At 38.9% G+C, this 21,117-nt stretch overlaps 2 protein-coding genes across 2 annotated transcripts; both read right to left on the bottom strand.

The window, feature by feature from the left end:
* Positions 1 to 1,168: 1,168 nt before the first annotated feature.
* Positions 1,169 to 1,675, bottom strand: LOC140139061 (uncharacterized). The gene has a single exon (XM_072160843.1). It carries the CDS (start codon positions 1,673 to 1,675, stop codon positions 1,169 to 1,171), a length of 507 nt encoding a protein of 168 aa, XP_072016944.1.
* Positions 1,676 to 5,581: 3,906 nt separating this feature from the next.
* LOC140140080 (dual specificity testis-specific protein kinase 1-like) lies at positions 5,582 to 16,178 on the bottom strand. The gene is made up of 7 exons (XM_072161898.1): positions 16,075 to 16,178; positions 13,913 to 14,062; positions 12,513 to 12,644; positions 11,754 to 11,897; positions 11,222 to 11,308; positions 9,155 to 11,065; positions 5,582 to 6,153 (listed from the first exon to the last, which is right to left on the bottom strand). Exons 1-6 carry the CDS (start codon positions 16,117 to 16,119, stop codon positions 10,592 to 10,594), a joined length of 1,032 nt encoding a protein of 343 aa, XP_072017999.1. The 5' UTR covers positions 16,120 to 16,178; the 3' UTR covers positions 5,582 to 6,153; positions 9,155 to 10,591.
* Between the last annotated feature and the right edge of the window lie 4,939 nt (positions 16,179 to 21,117).

The raw sequence follows: 21,117 nt of genomic DNA, 5'->3' as shown, positions 1-21,117 counted from the left end.
GCTTACTGCTCCCTTAACCAGTTTGGTCGTCGGAGAACCATTGATGACTTCTTAACAATCTCTCTCCATCTGGTCCTGTCTTCCACCAGAGGATGATTTAAGGAAGCCCCATCATGCACTGCAAAAGTGTTATCACTAGAGTTTCAACTGCCACTTTACTTTTCAAATCCCATTGAACTCTGTGCAAAAGATGTTGTTTTAGAATTGTGCGTGTGGCATTATTACTTGGTCGATTTCAGAACAAAAGTGATGTGTGTTTAAAGGAAGTGTCCGGTAATCACAACATTAAGCCTTATATGTTAGAAAAATAATTATCAAGCATGAATCACATGGTTTTATTTCAAACAAACTCATATTAACCATAAAAACGAATAAAAACAGCCATCTCTCAACACGCGATATTCAAAATTCCCGCGCCGAAATTGTCTAGAGCAGTGACGTCCCAATAGTTCAATGAAGCCTGTCCACAAATGAGCACAAATAACCATGACATCACTGCTCTAGAACATTTCGGCGCGGGAATTTTGAATATCGCGTGTTGAGAGACGGCTGTTTTTATTCGTTTTTATGGTTAATATGAGTTTGATTGAAATAAAACCATATGATTCGTGCTTGATAATTATTTTTCTAACATATAAGACCTAATGTTGTGATTGCCGGACAGTTCCTTTAAAGGATAATTCACACCTTCTGTAGATAACATAAAATGTGAAATCGACTAGCATCTTCACAACGTTTTTTATGTAAATATAACTGTACAAATTCAAATTAAACCATGCACGTGCAGTACGTCTATATGCAGTGGGCGAGTAGTGGTGTCATGTTCGCTCACACAGTTATGCTAACCGCAAGTAACATAGTGGAATGTTGGGAAGTGCTTAAATCATCCTCTGGTCTTCCACTGCCCTCTGTGAGGTGGCAAAGTTCAGACCAGTCCATTCTTTTATGTTGTCTTCCCATCTCTTTTTTTGTCTTCCTCTTTTTCTTGAACCATTCACTGTACCCTGTAGGATTGTCTTTGCCCAGAGCAGCGAGAGATGTGGCCGTACCAACGTAGTTTACGTTGCATGACTGTTGCTAGTAGGTCATCATAGGGACCAATAGCTTGTTTCACCCTGGTCCGTACCTCCTCGTTGGTCACATGTATAATTATGAGATGTTGAGGATCTTACGTAAACACCTCAACTCCATGCAGTGCTTGTACTCTTCTTTCTAGGTCTGCTGTCAGTGTCCACGATTCGCAAGCATACAGGAAGATGAATATGGCGAGGGTGCGCATTAGTTTGATATTTGATCCCAGAGAGATGTTCTTGTCATTCCATAATGGCTTTAATTTTGCCATGGCACCGATTGTTTGTGCGATCCTGGAGAGCACTTCAGCTTTTGACCCCTCATCTGATATCATTGCACCAAGATATTTGAAGCTGGTTACTGTGGCTAACCTTTGCTCACTTATTTCCACTGCTTCACTGATTCCTGATGTATTGTTGGTCATCAGCTTAGACTTTTCTGCGCTTATTTCCATTCCATACCTCTGTGAGGTTTGATGGAGATTATTAATCAGTTCTTGCTCACTGCCAGCTAAGCCGTATATCATCAGCGAAGCGAAGATTGGATATACTGCTCTGCCTCCAATGCTGACCGTTCCCTCATGATTCTCAAGCGCATCAGCCATGATTTTTTTTCGAGGAATAAGTTGAAAAGCGTTGGTGATAGTAGGCATCCTTGTCTAACCCCCTTGTTCGAGACCAATTGCCTATGCTTCCATTTGCCAACACTGCATTCATGGCATTGCTGTACAGCTGTTCGATGGTACGCACTAGTGTTGGGTTTATGTTATAAGTTCTGATAGTGGCCCAAAGCTCAGCGTGCCACACATAGTATTCTAAGATTATATGTCTGTTCAGTTGTACTCCTACCTGCTCTGAAGCCTGCCTGTTCTTCAGCGATGATGTTCTCTGCCAGAGGTTTCAGTCTGTTCAAGATAAGTCTTAACATTATTTTGCTGGGGTGGCTGATGAGGCTTATTGTCCGGTAGTTTTGACAAAACTGGAGGTTTCCTTTTTTGGGGGAGTGTGATCCGCACTAGTGACTGTGTCTAAGGTGTAGGCCAGTTGCCTGCCTTCCAAATGTTGTTACATATCGTAGTAAGCAAATCAATAGCTGCGTTACCTGCTGCTTGAACAAGCTCACCTGGAATGTTGTCTATGCCTGGTGACTTGCCCTTTTTCAGTGCTTTCACAGCGGCTTCCACCTCTTCTCGTAAGATAGGCTGATTTTCCTCATTATCTGGGTAATACTGTGGGCAGTCTAGGATAGATGGATCGCCTTGCAGTTCATAGTTGTACAAGTCAGAGCAATACTGTGTCCACCTAAGGATCTCTTTTCTTCCACTAGAGACTAGACACTTCCCGTCCTTGTCCTGGATAGTGACAGATCTGCTGTTCTTTACAGTGGTTAGGTTTTTTACCAGTTGGTATGCCTTTCTACTGTTGCTCTTGTTCAGGCTTGACTCCACCTCTTCACATTGCTGACCAATCCAGTTTTCCTTTGCTTTCTTAATGCCGTTCTTAACCAGCTTGTTGGCCTCCCTATATTCTCTTGCACCATCTGGATTGTATCGTTTACCCTTCAACTCTCTTCTCCTATCGCAGAGCTCGAGCACTTCCTTTGTGATGCATAGCTTCTTTACATGGTGGTGTTTGCTCAAAAGCTCGGAGGCAGTCTAAGTGAGAGCTGTATTAAAGGTGTCAGTTAAGGAGTCCAAATCCAGTTCTGTATCATTCAGGCAGATCAGCGGAGCAAATTTTCCTCCGACGTTAGCTGCGAATTCTCTTGCCACGTCTGGGTCCTTTAGTTTCTCGAGGTCAAACTTAACCCTGATTTGCTTGGGTTTCTTAGTTATTTGTTCAGTCTCACTCTGAAGGTCATCATCAGAAGATCATGGTCGCTTCCTACGTCAGCACCTGCAAAGCTGCGGGTTCTTGCAACATTAATACCAGAGCGAAAGCGGTTTTTGACCAGGATGTAGTCGATCTGGTTATGATGGTTTCCATCAGGGCTGTGCCATGTCCATCTTCTAGAAGCCTTATGTTTTCCAAGGGTGTTGACCCTGTATACCCCAACAATTAATATTTTTAGCAGCGGGCCTCTTTGATTTCAAAACCTGAATCCGTGCCTCCCCCGGCCGCGATATTTTTTTGTACATTTTTGTTGTAAATTTTGCTGTAATTTAAAAGGGCATTTCGTGGTCCACAGCCTCATCCCCCCACTTTTCTCCAAAAAAAAATTGAGATTTTTATACCACTGGAAACCTCTGGCTACATAATGTTTATGTACCAAATATTTCTTGCAGATTAGTTCGTTTGGCAAAAATATCGTCAAATTTGAATTTCGTTCTGGTATACAACACACACCGACATCGCCTGGCTAATAATTACTTTGTCAGCAGAGATACTAAAATAAATACCCGGGATCGATACATTTGAATTTGCTATGCACGAGTTTGATATGAGAAGAAAATCTTTGGATACCGGGGTGGAAAATGATGAATATCTCCCGTAAATGATTTCGTATAAAGAAACCAGATGTGGTTACTTGCACTTGAATATATATTTTGAACAGATATGGTAGTCGTTAGCTTGCGTCTTGAGAGAGTAGCTTGCGTCTTGAGTCGAAAACTGACAATAATTCTGATTTATATGTGCCGAATTATATAGCGCAGTGTATAGGCCAATCGTGGAGGTAATCTAAAAGCATATGACCTATGGCGTAAAATGCTTGACTGACACACAACGAGGTCAGTCACCGAGCTAATCGGGGCTATTGTCAGTAGCCTTAGTCAGATGTCCTTCGGCCCATTATGCGACTCAAAACTATTAAACAGGTCGATACAAAATGGCCATGCGTGGCGGTGGATTCAACCTACCATGGCGATTTCTGCCATGAAGATATCGGAGCGATGACAGCTTGTTGGCCTCCCTATATTCTCTTGCACCATCTGGATTGTATCGTTTATACTTCAACTCTCTTCTCCTATCGCAGAGCTCGAGCACTTCCTTTGTGATCCATAGCTTCTTTACATGGTGGTGTTTGCTCAAAAGCTCGGAGGCAGTCTAAGTGAGAGCTGTATTAAAGGTGTCAGTTAAGGTTGATCTCTCAAAATGAATGCAGAACATAATAGTTTGCACTATCTACAATGCAGGCCTGATTATTCCCCGATTTAAATCGGTTTTACGATTTTTCTACTAAAAAAAAAAAAAAAAAAAAATTGTTTTTTTTTACATTTCCGGAAGTGGATGATGATATTTCATCATAAAAAGAGCAAGAAAATTTTTGTTAGTGGGGAAATTAAGAAAGTGTTAATTATAAACGTTTTAGGGGTTGCATGCATTAAAAATGAAAAACAATTTTAGAAAAAAACCAACACAATTATATGCCTCAGAAATCCATATACTACGGTCGCCAACTTAAACCAAAACAGATTTTTTTAGGACCACAATCAGGTCTGACAATGTATACATGTAGTTACCAAGATAGACAATAATAAAGGTTAAACACCATAGGTTACCTTTGATGCTATGACCTATGCATTATTTGTAATTCTTCATACATTGGAGCTATAGACAATAATAAAGGTTAAACACCATATAGTTCGGGAAAAATGAGTTTTCTCAAAATCAACTATAATTTTACAAAAATGACGAACGAAAAAAAACAAAATATCGCACCGGTCCCTCCATACCAGGGAATCGTACGGCCATTATATCCAAAATAAAATGTCCAAGTGAAAATCGCCCTCTTTGGCAATTTATAGAAAATACTGTTGTGACATGATGCTTACATCAACATCAAGGGCGCAGTTTTAGCTTTCAAATGCCGTTTGTGTTCAATTTGCTTGTTTTAATCTCGAGATTTGTTTAGTTTGAAACAACAAGGGTAAAATCACAATCGTGTCACTTTTACTAGTGAGGAGGGCTTGAAATTTGAATAGTTTGAAATTTTACAATTGTTACATATTCATTTCTAATCCTACAAATGAATGCTCTATTATTACAATGTACAACTTTACTGTATAGGTATTTGGATATAACATTATATTCAATGTTCTAAAAAGTGGCACAAAAGGGTTTTCATACATGTGTGCTTAGTGAAGCAGATCTCTGGATTGCCGACACCAAAATTAATGCTAGGACTGCTCCCGTTACGCTGATGTAAGCACCGTGCCACAACAATATTTTCTAATTGCCAAAGATGGCGCTTTCCACTTGCACGATTTTTTTAGACAGGCTGTATCTGAGACTAGTAAACCAACAGCATATGCACCACCCCACTGTTATGCACAAATCAGATAGACAAATACATCAACAACAACGCATGCATGGTAAATAAAGTAAACAAAGTAAAATTAGCAATAAACACTTCTTTATTTCCCATACAAAATACATTTCAAAAAAATACTCTCATCCATCCATTAATCTATTGTCCAGATGAAACAAACTATAAATGAAACTTCGTTGAATAAATTAAGGTTTTTTGATAAAATATAAATTTTTTTTACTTTGCTTTATTATATCAAGATAATTTTTATTTCTTGCAACATTTCATCCTTCACATCGGAGGACTTCATCAGGTAGGCCTATAATGGCTGATATGGTCATTTCTGGTACTTCTTTTATTTATTCTGCTTTTAAAGACTGGAATAGCACTTGTTCAGTGCGTAGAAGGGGACCATGGCAACTTGGCAAGCCCTCACAAAATCCACCTCTCCTAACATACGCTAAAGCGCCTCCCCCTCGAGGAACTGGAACTAATTCTAGACTGAAAAAGTGACTAAGAAGAATACCGGAAACCAGTTTCCGGGAAAGAAGATCAGAAGACCATATCAGTCAGTTATATGATGTCGATTGAAATTGATTTTGGGTAAATGGTGTTGGCTTTGGGCGAAGTTGCGATCCGTAACATACTCGTGAGCTTCCAGGGGCTCAGCGCCCCCCCATCGCTCCTAACCCCACATTGTTGATGAGTCGAGTGAAAGGAAGTTCATTTATCAAATTGCCAGTTTCAGATTGGGAGGTGGATGGGCCCGGGTTATAAAAATATTTGAGTCCTTTTCAAAGAAAATCCACCCCTTAACGGTAAAGAAACAGTAGCCTATGCACATTAACCAAAGTTCTTGATATCTGATCCAGAAATTGCACTTACTTTGTGTACGTTTCAGCAACACTGTTGCCTTTGTCAACACTTGATGATGAGTGATTCCTACTGGCAACCGACGCTAGATGTATCTCCAGCGTAGGTCTTGGTGTTGCCAGTTGATTTTCCATCTGGGGATTTTCTTGAACCCAGTTCTAGAAACTCATCAAAAATGTGTGAGAGTTGATACTGCCCCTCGTCTCTATTCATGGTGGTGCCCCTCCTCTTTCTAATTTCTATAGCCTCCTTTATCCAGCGTGTAAATCGTTCTTGTTCCGTGCCAATGATCTCAGCGTCCCCCCATCCAATAACATGATTTTTGTCCACTACGTGATCTGTTATTGCCGACTTGTTAACTGTTGTAAGAGATTCTTTTCTACCTGCCCTGGTGACTACTGTGCTGTTGACCTTCTCCACTTCCTTTCTGTGTTCTTCGAGCCGCGTTCCAAATTTTCTCCCAGTCTCCCCTATGTACGACAGATCACAGTTCAAACAGGGGATCTTGTAAACAGCCTGGGTCAAGTTGTTGGGATCACGCTTGTCTTTTGGGTGAACCAGTTCTCTGCGGAGCGTGTTGTGTGGCTTCATTGCGGTTGAGACATTATATTTCTTCATCACTCTAGACACCCTTTCTGTTACACCTTTCACATACGGTAGCACAACCATACCTCGGCTTCTGGTACTGTCATCAGTCTTTTTAGCCGATTTCTTTCGCTTAACACTTTGCATCTGGTCTTTGACTTTTTCAAAAGACCACTTGGGGTACCCACATGTTTGGAGCGCTTCTTGGATTTTCTTTTCTTCTTCTTCCTTATCCTGCTCTTCAGTTACGATGGTGTCTTTCCTGTTGTATAATGTGCGTACTCCTCCGAGTTTCTGATGTAAAGGATGATGCGACTAGTAGTTGAGATATTGGTCGGTATGTGTAGGCTTGCGATAGACCAACAACTTCACTGTTCCATCGTCTTTCTTCACAATTAAGGTGTCCAGAAATGGAATCTGACCTTGCGATTCTTGTTCAAAGGTGAATTTGATGGAGCCTGATTTGTCTACTTGGTTGATATGGTCTGTGAGCTGCTGGACACTATCTCTTTGGACAACCTCAAGGATGTCGTCGACATATCGGAGCCATAGCTTCGGTCTACAATCAAGCGGCGCAGTAGCGATAGCCTGTTGTTCTAAGGCTTCCATGAAAATGTTGGCCGCTATCGGGCTTACGGGACTGCCCATCGCCGTACCAAAGAGCTGACGATATATTTTGCCTTTGAACGTGAAATACGTGGTGGTCAGTATGAACTCCAGTTATTTTGAACCCTGTATCTTTGTTGTACACTCTAAGCAAATTTTCATTCTCCAGTCTATTTCTCACAATCTCTAACACTTGGTCAATTGGCGTGTTGGTAAATAAACTAACCACATCATGCGAATTAAGTATATCTTCCTCCTCAATGACAACTTTGGCCAGATCTTCAGCTAGCTGCTGGGAGTTCTTCACATGATGTTGGGTATTGCCGACTAAACCACCAAGTATATCCGCAAGCCATCTTGATGTGCTGTAACCAATCGTCGCTGTGTAATCCACAATTGGACGCAGAGGGGTATTAGGCTTGTGTATTTTGGCGTGCAATATAGCCTAGGAACATTTTCAGCAGTGGGGTAAAGTTGTTTATACTTAGTTTCGGTGATCTTACCTTCCTTCTTTAATTTTGACAACGCAGAAACCAGTTTACGTTTGTACTTCGCCGTCGGATCATTTGGTAGTTCCTCGTATGTCTTCTTATCTCCCAGCATGGTATTAACTTTCTCATCGTAATCAACTCTGTCCAACACTACGGTAGATTTCCCTTTGTCAGCTGGCAAGATGATAATATCCTCCGCTTTCTTGAGATCTTTGATGGCTTTTCTTCCTTCCTTAGTGACATTCTGTTCCGGTACTTTTGATGATTTTAAAGTACTCGCTACTTTTGCACGAAGTTGAATTCCATCGGCCAGCGGTAGGTGTTTGCACGCCAGTTCAGTCGCCAACACAAATTCCTCCGCGGGTATCTTAGGCGGTGAAATAGCATAGTTAAGGCCCTTTGTTAACACGCTGGTTTGTGCAGCATTTAGTTTGTATTTTGATAGGTTCACAACCCATTTTTTGAGCTGAGAACCCGATAGATCAATCGCAGAATCATGGAACTTTTTGTTGTTAGCGGCGGCTTTTTTTGTCAATATTTCAAGCTTCTGTAGGTGACGGCGTTTAGTGTCTTGATACGTAGTCTCGCTAACAGTCGCTAGGTGACGCTCGATCTTTTGTCCTAAATCAGATTCCGCGGGAATCTCATTGTTTACGTCGTCTTTTAGCTGATCTTTTTTCGCTTTTAGGTTCTTGATTTTGTTATTTACCACTCTGATCCGCTCTCTGATAAGGCCTTTTTCCGCACGCTTGATGATGTCCTTTGCTTTGTTGGTATTCACTGGGCACCGAAGTTTTAAACTGGGTGGGGTTAGCTTTTGATCACGGCAACGGAGGCTATAGACAAGATGATTTCTATGGCGCTGTATCTTTTTCTCACAATTTTCTAAATCACGAAGATGTTTCACTGTGCTCTGTCCATAAGATTGTCGAACATGGTTGAACAAATTCATCAGGATCGGTAGAGTAAACTCATTAACCAAAGTTCTTGATATCTGATCCAGAAATTGCACTTACTTTGTGTACGTTTCAGCAACACTGTTGCCTTTGTCAACACTTGATGATGAGTGATTCCTACTGGCAACCGACTCTAGATGTATCTCCAGCGTAGGTCTTGGTGTTGCCAGTTGATTTTCCAATCACTCTTCATGTCAAGTGTTGACAAAGGCAACAGTGTTGCTGAAACGTACACAAAGTAAGTGCAATTTCTGGATCAGATATCAAGAACTTTGGTTAATGAGTTTACTCTACCGATCCTGATGAATTTGTTCAACCAGTAGCCTATGCAAATTATGAAATTGACCTTTTCGGTAAACCCCATAAGCCTTTGCGAGTACATCTGAGAACTCGTCATTTGACGTCACGCCGACTTGAAATTCGCAGTGACGATGTTCGATAAACGATGTGCGCATTGGCGCAGATCGGCGTGACGTCAAATGACGAGTTCTTAGGTGTACTCGCAAAGGCTTATGGGATTTACCGAAAAGGTCAATTAAAGGAGTATTTCGTGATCCTAGCATCCTCTATTTATGTCATTTTCATTAGATATCCACGAAAAAACCTATTCCCAAAATTTCAGTTGATTCCGATTTTGCGTTCGCGAGTTATGCATGATTATGTGTATTACACTGCTCCATATAGACAATGCGTTGTAATTTCGTTCTGGTGCACCAGAACGAAATTCAAATTTCACGATATCTTTGCTAAACGAATTAATATGCAAGAAATATTTTGTACATAAACATTATGTAGCCAGAGGTTCCCAGTGATATAAAAATCTCAACTTTTTTTGAGAAAAGTGGGGGGATGAGGCTGTGGATCACGAAATGCCCTTTTAAGAAACGATGCCTGTTCTAAGCGCTTGTTGCCAGCTCGTTACCTGCAACTGTATCATAGGATATCTTGCAATTTACTCACTCTTCACAACAAGATTGTGTATTACAATTTGCACTGTGCTCCAATTAACGAAGGATGGTGATTCAAGATGTATCATGGCCGACATAAGAGCACTCTATATCACAGACAAAATGAGTAAATTGGCTAAAGACATTTCCGAATAACTGACGAAATGTAAACCGTTCTTATTGGAATTCCTTTCAAATGATACTGACATGTTTTCTGTGTATTTATTCTGAATGCATGTACACGTACACAAATATTTTGTTGTTTCGATTCAAATGTTAAAACATGTCGATAAAACGAACATAATGCTGGTTGATTTGTCATAAAATATAAATAAATAACAGGAATATTTTAAAAAACATTTTAAACACTAAATCTGTGCAAATAATTTGTTAGCCAAAGCCCCTAACTTTCATCATCATGTTCTTCAATGCTGTCATGACAAGTAAAACTGCCATTTCTAATCAATGTTTTTGACAGTCTTCTTCTAGTTCGCAGCACTGTCGGTATTGTCTGTATGATGTCGCCATTTGTACCGTGAGTCACTTCATTGACCACACCGTTTAGTGCAGCAGCATCGTTAGTGTTCATAGTGTCGTGCTTAGAGTGTATCGTCCTGACTCTGTTTATAAGAGTTTCCCCATTACAAGAGTGTTGGTCAGTCTCTAGGATTTCTTCCGATTTCTTTGACTTTAACTCTAGCATATTGATACCTGACCTCCCTCTTCTTCGTTTCTTCGGCGAATCATTGTTCCAACTGAGCCGCCGACCTAGGTCATAAAGAAGGCCGCTCATTTTGGAAGTCACGTGATTTTGCTACCAGTGTGGAATTGAGACCGGATATAAGGTGAACACTGTCAAAGGCACCAGAACAGATAATAATGTATAGATTGACTGCCAAAAGTTTAGAACAGCGAGGAGAGTTGCAAGCACACCGATGGCGGATGTTATATAGAGCGCCCTCAAAACACGACAGGTATTGGTCATTCCTCCTGGCGCTAATATTTGATTGCATAGGGTTGACTCGTGATGTGTTGGTTTAGTTGAAATGATTTCATGACTGTCTACGTTGTTTGCTTGGGTTTCCATTTCAAGATCATTTCTGTCAGGTTCTTTGTTACCATTTGTGGAACAGCAATCGCCATTGACAATAGTGCCATTTTGAGTTGATGTTTCCATAGCAACATGAGAAATATGAGTGACTGTAACCTTTTCAGTTGACATCTGATGGTCTATGCAACAAAGGCGGTGGTAGATCTCTGTAAATGATGGTCGTTCAGTTGGGTCCATCTAGAAAATAAACATGTGAAACAAAATAGATAATTATTATTTAAGGACAGCAAATCATTAGGTCGACAGAAATCAGTTATCGCAGCTTACGAAAAACATGATGAACTTATTTTGCATCAAATATAAATTTCAAAATCAATGTGAACTTAGACTTACCGAGCAACAATCAGCAGCAACTTGTAGCATATTTTCCGGACAACCGGGACAGAGTTTCCGAAAGCCATCAACATCGAGACCAAATAACTGGAATCAGAAAAAGAAAATGGATATCGAGAAATGGATTTAATTTTAAACAGTTGATGTTGCACATTATTACACACGCAGCATGTTCAACGAGGAAGAATTGTTCAACGAGATGCGAAATTTGCAAAAGGCAAGAGAGATTTCACATGAAATGTTCACCCCCCAATATGATGACCCACGCGACGCCATTGAATATAATGGAGTTCCAAATGCATTGACCTGTAGAGAAAATGCCGAATGTGGTGTATTCAGCACTATGATCATCCAAGTGGTTCTCGTAATTTTCTTGGTTACCGGATCACGCTATTTTGGTGTGCCTTCGGTGCCATATACTTTTTGTAATGATTGTTTCGATCGTGGTTCATTACTCAAGTCCGTTGATATAGTATCATTAAGCTACATTACGTAACTTCTGTTCTTTCGTCGGTTATTTTACCAAACTTACATTTGTCCGAGGTAAGTCATCTGGATCTGCAGGAACCCTGGCCATTATCTCACACAGAATGATGCCGAACGAGAAGACATCTACTGTCTTAGTGTATTCCTCACCACGTAAGATCTCTGGTGCCATCCAATATGGAGAACCAACCTGAGTAAAAGTAAACACGCATTAACCTGTCATATCACATATTGCATTATAGTCTAGATCACCCCTCCGTATAAACTTTAACCCTTTCTCCAAATGCTCAATGCTGACAGAGATCATTAAACTTACTTTTGAAATTTGTGGTCTTGAGAAACAACATCTACCAAAAAACAAAACTATGGACACCAAAACAAGCTTCAACTGATGGATTCCGTCGTAGAAACGCTTCCGTACTCTAAATGCAAATCCAGCAGCTATAACCAATCTTTTAATGTGAGGGGCAGAGCCAAATTTTCGTCCCATTTTAATGACCCCTCACTCTTTGCCGTCCCCATTTTTACCCCTGAAAAAATAGGGGGGATTTGGCCCCCGGCTACGCCACTGTGCAAATTGTACATTGTCAGTAAAAACTGATATTAAACATTTGAGTAACAGTTTACTGTATCAGCGCGGTATTCAGATTAGTGCAAGATAAAACTACCGGGAAATCTATCTCAAAAGATTAGAAAACATGCAATTTGGAATCTTGTCACTTTGTTTGTAGCGTTGTCACGTGTTTAGTTCTAACACAAATTGGGTTTTTTCCTATGCAATAAATTAATGATTCGTTGCACTTACCAGAGACATTCTCCTGGGTGATTCTTGTTGAGGAGTTGGGTCATTTTCGTCAATTTTGAGCACACGGGCCAGTCCAAAATCAGCAACTACAGCCTCAAGTTTGTTTCCCGGTAATTGTCGCATCAGACAGTTCTGTGCAAATGGATGGAAAAGTGAAAAATAATATTTAACAATTATCCCTGCAATTATTGACTTTGAGTGTTTCCGTGTTTCAAATTTGCTTTCATGGTATAGGGTCTACGCTATCTGCAAAATTCTCACTTCAGTGCAGATCTGTCACAGATATTTAGGACAGACACATTAGTAAGCCTTTGCATCGGGGCTTGAGATTGAATTCAGTTTCCTTTCTCACGAAGTAAGGGCTAAGAGTAAAATTGTACAACAAAATGGTGTTGCTTTCTCCAAACACTTATCTGCTCGCGCCGTTCTCCAAACACTTAACTCCTTGCGCCGTTATGCTAACACTTAACTCCTTGCGCAGATCTCCAAACACTTAACTCCTCCAGGAAACAGGCTTCTTTAACACTGCTCCACTGTATTTGACCATTCCATGATTTGACAAATGTGTTGTTTTATAAGCCAGACTCCAGCAATTCGACAGAAGAACTTTAATCCTTTAATGAGAAGGAGCACAATTGTGTACTCGAAATCTCCTTCGTTGCTGTATTAAGAATAGCTCAATTATTGGCTATGTAAACTGGTTAAAATGTACTTCCTTTTGAAGCACAATGACGACCAATACATTGAGAGATTACAATCCCTCATGACGTTCTATAAGGTGCCAATTCAAGCTCTCACATTTTACCAGTACTCATGCCAAAAACCCATCATCTATTAATAAACCCTAATTTCTTTCATATCTTCACAACAGATGATGCAATCTTGGGATTTCCCAAGATTAATTATACACATTAACCTTTCACATCACTTCCTGGGGGTTTTCCTAATGGTGCAATACACTGAACTGGGGATTTCCAAGTTCCAAACATAGATCTGACTTTATTTTCAATAATTGGGGGGATCCCAAAATGACTTTACACACCAACTCTTGCAAGTGCAAGGGGTTTCCCATCTCATGAAATACTTTCAGCTTGTAAACAAAGCTAAATAATTAAATTAAATTACTCAGGGCACATCACAACATACACGTCGGTTTCAGCGTGGAACAAAATTGGTATTGGCTTCTCAATGGTGTGACCTGTTTAAAAATGACCTGTTTGTTTTCAATATTTATAAATCATATTACTCCCCTGTCTTTTATTACAATTTAAAAATAATTATGCTTTTACATCTATACGATCAAAATAACCTGCAAGGCAAATGGATTGTATAAATTACTAGTACATGTAGATGAATGAGTTCAACCGCAGACTTTTGGTTCATCTATTGACAAATCTTACCTCAGATTTCAAATCTCTGTGACAGACATTCTTAGAATGCAGATATTCCATGCCTCGGGCGATATCCGTCGCTAGGCTAGCTTTCTGTTGCCATGACAACGACACTTCTTGATCTTTGAGAACATCTTCAAGTGATCCTCCTGAAATATACTGTTAAACGTGCATACATGTTATTGTTAATTGAAACTGCTGTTATTGATGAATTGCATTAACGCACACAGTACGTTTTTTAGCTGAAACCACAGTGCGTCTGTTTTGTTCAAAAATCAAGAACGTCTTACAACATTTCGGATATTATATTTTTTTATTTTGCATTCTTTCTGCTGCATTCAAACTACATGTAATAATTTTATGCGCGCGTAATTCTTCATTCCCCTGTATACACTTAGAGCGCTAGTCACCAGCTTCTATTGTTATGCATAGTTGTGTAAGTCGATGCATGTTGAAATCAGTATTGTAATGTCAGTTAAAAACATAGTCCTTGGATATACATTAAAAAAAATCCTGGTATTAAAATTAGGCACGAAATTGTGTCTTTTAGTGTAAGATTTAGATTTTTATAAGCCTTAACTTCGCCTGTGAGCCTTCTTCGGAATTCATTTTTTTGCGTTTGCTAAAGAAAGATATTTCCCACCTCTGTAATAGTTTTGTCAGAATATCCGTTTTGATTTCACCTTTTTTCACTTGCGACTGCCAAAATGTCCAACCAGTACTTCATTCCTAATATAACCAGCAGAAATAATCAATATTTCTATTGTGGCTTGCAAAATCATCCATCCATGGGTACATTCGCGAGTTGATATTGACAAAATTGGTAGTCGGAATTGAAAAATGGTGCAATCAAAGCCGAAATGCTGACAAAACTATGACATATAGTCCTATATGATGTGCTTTAGAAAGTTGGGAAGATACCTTTCATTAGTCAACTATATTACTTTGAAAGCTAAAAGGTTGATAAAAAAAAAACAAGCTCGCGAGCCACGTGGAACCTACCAACATCGAAAATCTTACACTAAATGATTGAATTTCATGCCTAAGTTTAACACCAGGATTTGAAAAAAAACCCAATATCAATCATTATAGTATTTTCCTGACATTTACTGAAAAAGAGAAAATTATTGTTTTTCATTTGGCCGAGAAAATTAATTTTACATTGAAAAGGTGTAACTCAAAATTATGCTAATTTCAACACCAAATTCGATCGTTTGTATTGCCTCATATGACTGTGAGCCTTGTACAACAATAGCCATCGGTTGACCAGCGTTCTGAGTGTATATTGATATAAGAATAACGATTAAGCAATAATATAAGCCTACGTAAACTTCACTTTTACTGTTACCAATATACACATTTTTTTATAACCATTTACTAGTATTTTGATGTAGTATAATTTCGAGTTCAACTGAATGCGTTCATCATGATTAATAACATATCTTTATTATCAAACGGTTGTTTGATGTGATTATTTATTAAATTTTCTAAAAAAATACATTATATAATGTTCAATTCTAGACCTGGACAATACCAACATGTATCACACAGTAATAATATACATATAGGCTATATATTTAGCCGTTGTTAACATAGATTGTCGTTTCTTTATCACTTTATTCATCCTTTTCTGCTATATGTGGTAATTTTTATTCTATAAACTGTATATTTGTGTGCAAATTGAGGGCGCTATTTATATATATTTTTAATTTAATTTAGCCAAATAGTATAAGTTATTCCTTACATTTCATGATAAAAGGTTTTGAAAATTCCCTTGCTATTTGTTACTCTTTTTGTGATATTTTAATGCCATTATACCAGAGTTTACCCCTTGTAAAGATGAAAACACGATATAAGATAAATAGCGCCATCAGTGTTCACCTTTTCTTAAAAATGAACAACCGTGAATCGGCTATGGCATAGTATAGGCTGGCGGGTTAATAGCATCATTAATATGATCTCGTACACTGGTACGTAATGTGTTTGTACTGTTTACCCTGACTGCTCATAGGCAGACATTTAAAATAGAATTGAATTCCCCACACAAGCAGGTATGTACAACCAGAGACGATCTGGTACAACATTTTGAACCATTCGACCCGTTTTATTATATAGAGATTACTGGTATGGTAGAATATGAGATAAAAAATGTAATGAAACATTAGGCCTACCTCTAACAATGGATGTATGTGACCATCTTTCACGCATGCTCCCATATATCTGAAAAAAAACAAAAGGATCAGTGCTGTATACGTAAGACAATAGGCTACATGGGGTACATCATGGTTTACTGTAAGGCATGCACAAAGTCACTATAAATTAACCATGCATGAGTATTTCCATGTTTAAAAACACTTGTTGTTGTTTGTTGGAATCTGAAGCAAAAGTTATAGACCCTGTAACCATTATCCTCGCTTTACTCCTGTTGCATCGAATTGTAGGACGGATGTAGTGAATGACAAATATTTCGCAGTCAGTTCCGATTAGGTATAACGGTATGCGATCTGTTCGTAAACGATCTCATTTTATGTCATTATGATGAAGAGAGCTAAGGAAGTTTGGCTGAAGTAGAGTTCGAACCGGTAATCACTTTATTGCTCTACACCAGAACAAAATTATAATTAGTATTGCTGGTATAATTTACATACATTTGTAATTTTCATAGCATCGAGACCATCCCAGCAAACACAAAACGTTTTCGACATCATTCGCAAAAGGTTATAAAAGTTGTCAGAAAACGTTTAAATGTCGGGTTATATAAAGGGTATATTAAGAGCATAAAACGTTTTCATAACCTTAAAAAAACATTTTTTGATAATCTACTGCTCAGCAAACGTAAATGTTTTACAGAAAACGTTTAAATGTTGGGTTATATAAAGGGTATAAAAACGTTTGAATAACATTCTAAAAACATTCTTAAAAACTTGATACAAAACATTCTAAACAGAATGTTATTTTGGGGTTGAAAAAATATTTTGCGAAAAATGTTTGCCCAAAATATTTTCAATAACGTTTTAAAAACGTTTTCATGACCTTTATACAACCCGACATTTAAATGTTATTAAAAGGTTTTGAAAAAAACATTTTAAGAACATTTCTGTGTTTGCTGGGTTCAAATATTTTAACATAATGTTATTTAAGTATTGACACAATATTTGGCAAAATTGTTTGCAAAAATAGTTTACAATAACATTTTTTGAAAACATTTAAAAATATTGTTGCAGTGTGTTTTCATACAAAACGTTTTAAAACGTTATCATGACCTTTATATAACCCGACATTTTAATGTTATTAAAACGTTTTTACCTAAACCAAAAGCCAAAATATAACTTCTTTAAAACGTTTTTGTGTTTGCTGGGATGTTTGCCAATAAAACATGCATCTCTGCTACACCACTCCACGCCATACATAAATTCTCCCAGTCACATTTCCCCAATATGAAATTTAAAAAAAGTTAAATTTTAATATTACTTCTATTAAAGTTTGGCAGATGCGGGGTTCGAACTCACGGCGGACCACGCCGCTTTGGATATGCTCTATGAGCCTAGCGCCTTAGACCAGTCGGCCACTTGTCTTGATGGAATCCATTTGAAACTTATTTGAAGATATAATCGCAACTTCAATATAGGCCTACCACGTGACAAGCAAAAGCAGAAAACGTACCATATTTTGGAATTTTATTTGTCTAAAAACATTAATGTGTATTAATAGCGCTCAATTGTTGTTAATCCGACAATAATAAATGATAAATGCGAGTCTATATGGACAATACATTATATCGATTTTGACATGTGCTCGCGGTGTCAGTACATTAGCATGGTCAGTTAAATACTATAGAGGAACCTACCATTTTTCTTGTATACACGTTCGATGTTTTTATCAATTACATAAAAATCCATTTTAGACCCCAAATGTTTCTTCGGGAAATAAAAGATTAGAATACCATAAAAACGAAACAGTAATCTTTTGCCGGGTCTAATGTTATTTATACATAGAATTTTTAACGTTTTTTCTATCCTTATTCTTGCTCAATTAAAAAATATTTTGGCGTATATAAAATTGAAATAAAATTCTCTGCCTCATAAACGACCTCAAATATGCCACAATTGGGTATCACGAATAGTTATATATGATGTGGAGTTAATATTCATATTTTCTTTTACACAGAGGATGCTTCAGTTTTGACAGGAAAAATATTTTCTTGAAAACCCTCTCACTCGGTTATTTCAAAACAGTAACCACGCTTCCCTAGAATGTGCAATAATTTAGCATTAAAATTTTTCTTATTCTAACAGCAAGCGTTTCTAGAATGAATTTTGGCGAAATGTGGTGTATATTCGATCCCTGTATAAAAATTGAAGTCACTTCACGGCAGTTTGACTGACACATGATCATCGGCAGTTTGAGTGACCGTTGCTAAGGAGTTTGGTACCATCGGAATGTTGATTGACAGTTTTGGGTAGTTTGGTACCCTAAATTATGTTGATTGACAGTTTTTGGGTAGTTTGGCGCCCATCGACTGCCAATTATTCGGACCCTTTCCAGCAAAAATACAGCTTATTTAGCCAGTCTCGTCATGGGGTCATCGAAGAGAATATTTTCCTAGCATATTGAGCTAACTCCTCAGCTATTTGGTTTTTCACGATTAATAGTAATGGAAAGATTGACCAAATGTTCGCCGTTTTTTCGCCATTTAATTTTTTTTTGAAACGATGACGTGTCTCTTGGTCGGGCTGACGTCACAAAGGGGAAATAGCCTTGTAAAACTAGTGTACGCATGTGCAGTTCCCCTTTCTCGAACTGGTTGCTATATGCATGTGCTTGTGCAAAGGGGACGAAGGGGACAATGTTCCCGGATGTCCGACCGAGTGACATCATCTCTTCCACAGGTGATACACTCCTACACGTACAGGGGTACTATGCCATCATATGCATTATCGCGCATAGGCTGAATGACTGACTTCATTTGCGCAAACGAGTGGCTTATCCTATAGTATATTAGTACTCGACACCACTGACTCGAGAATCCTTGCGAAAACCCGATACGAGGATCATTCTTTTGGTGGTAAGCGCCCTGAAAATTATAGCGAGGGGGTGACACTAAATTCACGGTTGTTCTATTAGCAACGCAAAATCTATGAAAAATTCAGCTGGTTTACTAGCTAGAAAGTGAGGCCAGTTATCGATCTGTTATAGCTCGTTATGAATAATTCATGTTCGACCCCATTGGATCATGTTAATTGAGTTTGGCAAATAACAGCGTTGTTAGTTTTGCGAACTTTGCCTGTTCAATGAGAGCATAGCGCGCCCCCAATACATCTGGGCACAAAACAGGCGAAAACGATCCAGTTTAATGAAATGGCGGACGGATATTCCCATCAGGCACCAGTGATATGTTTTTCAAAGAAAGTCTACTAATTTGATATGAAATGACATTTAGCAATAGCAAAGTCAAAATTAGGACTTGCTGTCAATAATATGAAGGAAATATGTGACAGAGGCAAGGTGGGAAATACAAGTAGTATTTAAGTTATAATAACCTTTGATACCCGACCTGACCTTCCATCATGGCGCCTTATTAGCTCTTATTCGTCTTTATGTATTTCTATTATGCTCTCAAGCAGGCCCGTCGGAAGCAAATTAAAAGTGGTACGGCCCACTTTGGGGGTCTGGGGGTGAAACCCCCAGCGGGGTTTGAAGGGGCAGAGCCCCTCATGGGGGTTCAAGGGGGCGAAGCCCCCTGGAAGCCCAAGCACTTTTGAAAATGAAAAGTACAATTTCAACGGTAAGTTAATTGGACTAAACTTCAAAACTAGGACATTCAAAATAAAATGATTAACCATAAAATGTAAAATCAGCCATTCAAAAATAAAAAAAAGTTAATAGTTATCATATTTATACAATTGATCCGATTTGTTCAACGGCGGACCCATGACTGCTTCTCCCCCCCCCCACCCCCGGGTGCTTACAAAATATCGTAAATGTACAAAATGAGCGCAAAGCGGGGATCGCGTCGCGCTTGCGCGACGCAGGGGGGTGTCTGAGGGGGGATGTGCCCCCCTCAGAAGTAAGAAACTTTTGCAAAATGAAGACCTAATTGAAGCGATTTGGTGGACCATTTTGTCACTATTAGTGTGTAAAATTTTAGTTTGAAAAAGCTGAAAATTTGTGAAATGAGGGGCCATGAAGCCTTTCGTTTCCCTATTGTTTTAGGCAGGAGCGAAAATGGCCACTTGTTTATGCACTACACCAGGGGTGTCTGAGGGGGGATGCTCCCTCCTCAGATTTTTGTTTGGAAATTTTGCAAAATGAAGACCTACTTGAAGCGATTTGGTGGACCATTTTAGTATGTACAATTTTAGTTTGAAAAAAACGAAAATTTGTGAAATGACTGGCCATGAAGCTTTTGGTTTCCCTATTAATGTAGCTTGTTGTAGGCCTATAAATTATTGTTTTATACGTGGGTGCTCCCCCCTCAGAAGTTGGAAATTTTACAAAATGAAGACCTAATGGAAGCGATTTGGTGGACCATTTTGGCACTATAGGCATATTAGTATGTAAAATTTTAGTTTGAAAAAGCCGAAAATTTGTGATTGACGGCGCGGCCCGTATATATAGCCTTTCGCGGACAAGTTTTCCCTAGTATTATTGTCGTCTAGTGACTTCGTGACAAAATGTGGCCCTGCATATCGGCGGGCCCGCAGTAATTTTCACTTGCTTTTTGTACGATGACCCGCCTTCAAGCAATGCCTAAAATAATTGCATGCCTATAATTATCATGATAGGGCCTACTGCTGATCGACCCGATTTTCCGGTTTTGGGGCAAAGGACCTACTCAATTACGCGTGCAATTTAACTTTTTCTCTCTTCCTTTTCTCTCTCTTTTCTCCTTTTTTAAAGCTTTTTTCTTAGGTTTTCTTCATTTCCTCTTTTTTGTTGGAGGAGGGCCGGCCCCCCCTAAACCGCGTCCAGTGTGTTGGAATGGGCAGCGTCCCCTTGCCTAGGGAAATTTTGCATTTCTGAACTCAATTCGCGCGATTTGGTGCATACTTCTTTCTTTCTTTCTCTTTCTTTCTTTTCTCTCTCTCTCTCCTTTTCTTTTTAAATTTTGTTTAGGCTGAAAAGTGGTACGGCCATGGCTGTACTGGCCGTAGCGGTTCCGACGGGCCTGCTCTCAAGTAAAATAAAATACCAATTTGCACTGAGCAGGCAAT

This window comes from Amphiura filiformis, chromosome 18 (genome assembly GCF_039555335.1).
Source record: "Amphiura filiformis chromosome 18, Afil_fr2py, whole genome shotgun sequence".
Classification (NCBI taxonomy): Eukaryota; Metazoa; Echinodermata; class Ophiuroidea; order Amphilepidida; family Amphiuridae; genus Amphiura; species Amphiura filiformis.
This window is presented reverse-complemented; position numbering and strand designations above follow the sequence as displayed.

Excerpts from the sequence above, each read along its gene's own strand:
- LOC140139061 (XM_072160843.1), bottom strand. The coding sequence starts at position 1,675 with ATGGCTGATGCGCTTGAGAATCATGAGGGAACGGTCAGCATTGGAGGC.
- LOC140140080 (XM_072161898.1), bottom strand. The coding sequence starts at position 16,119 with ATGGGAGCATGCGTGAAAGATGGTCACATACATCCATTGTTAGAG. Across the intron at positions 11,898-12,512 it reads CACCCAGGAGAATGTCTCTG|GTTGGTTCTCCATATTGGAT; the intron begins GTAAGTGCAACG and ends ACTTTTACTCAG. Across the intron at positions 11,066-11,221 it reads TTGCTGCTGATTGTTGCTCG|ATGGACCCAACTGAACGACC; the intron begins GTAAGTCTAAGT and ends TTTATTTTCTAG.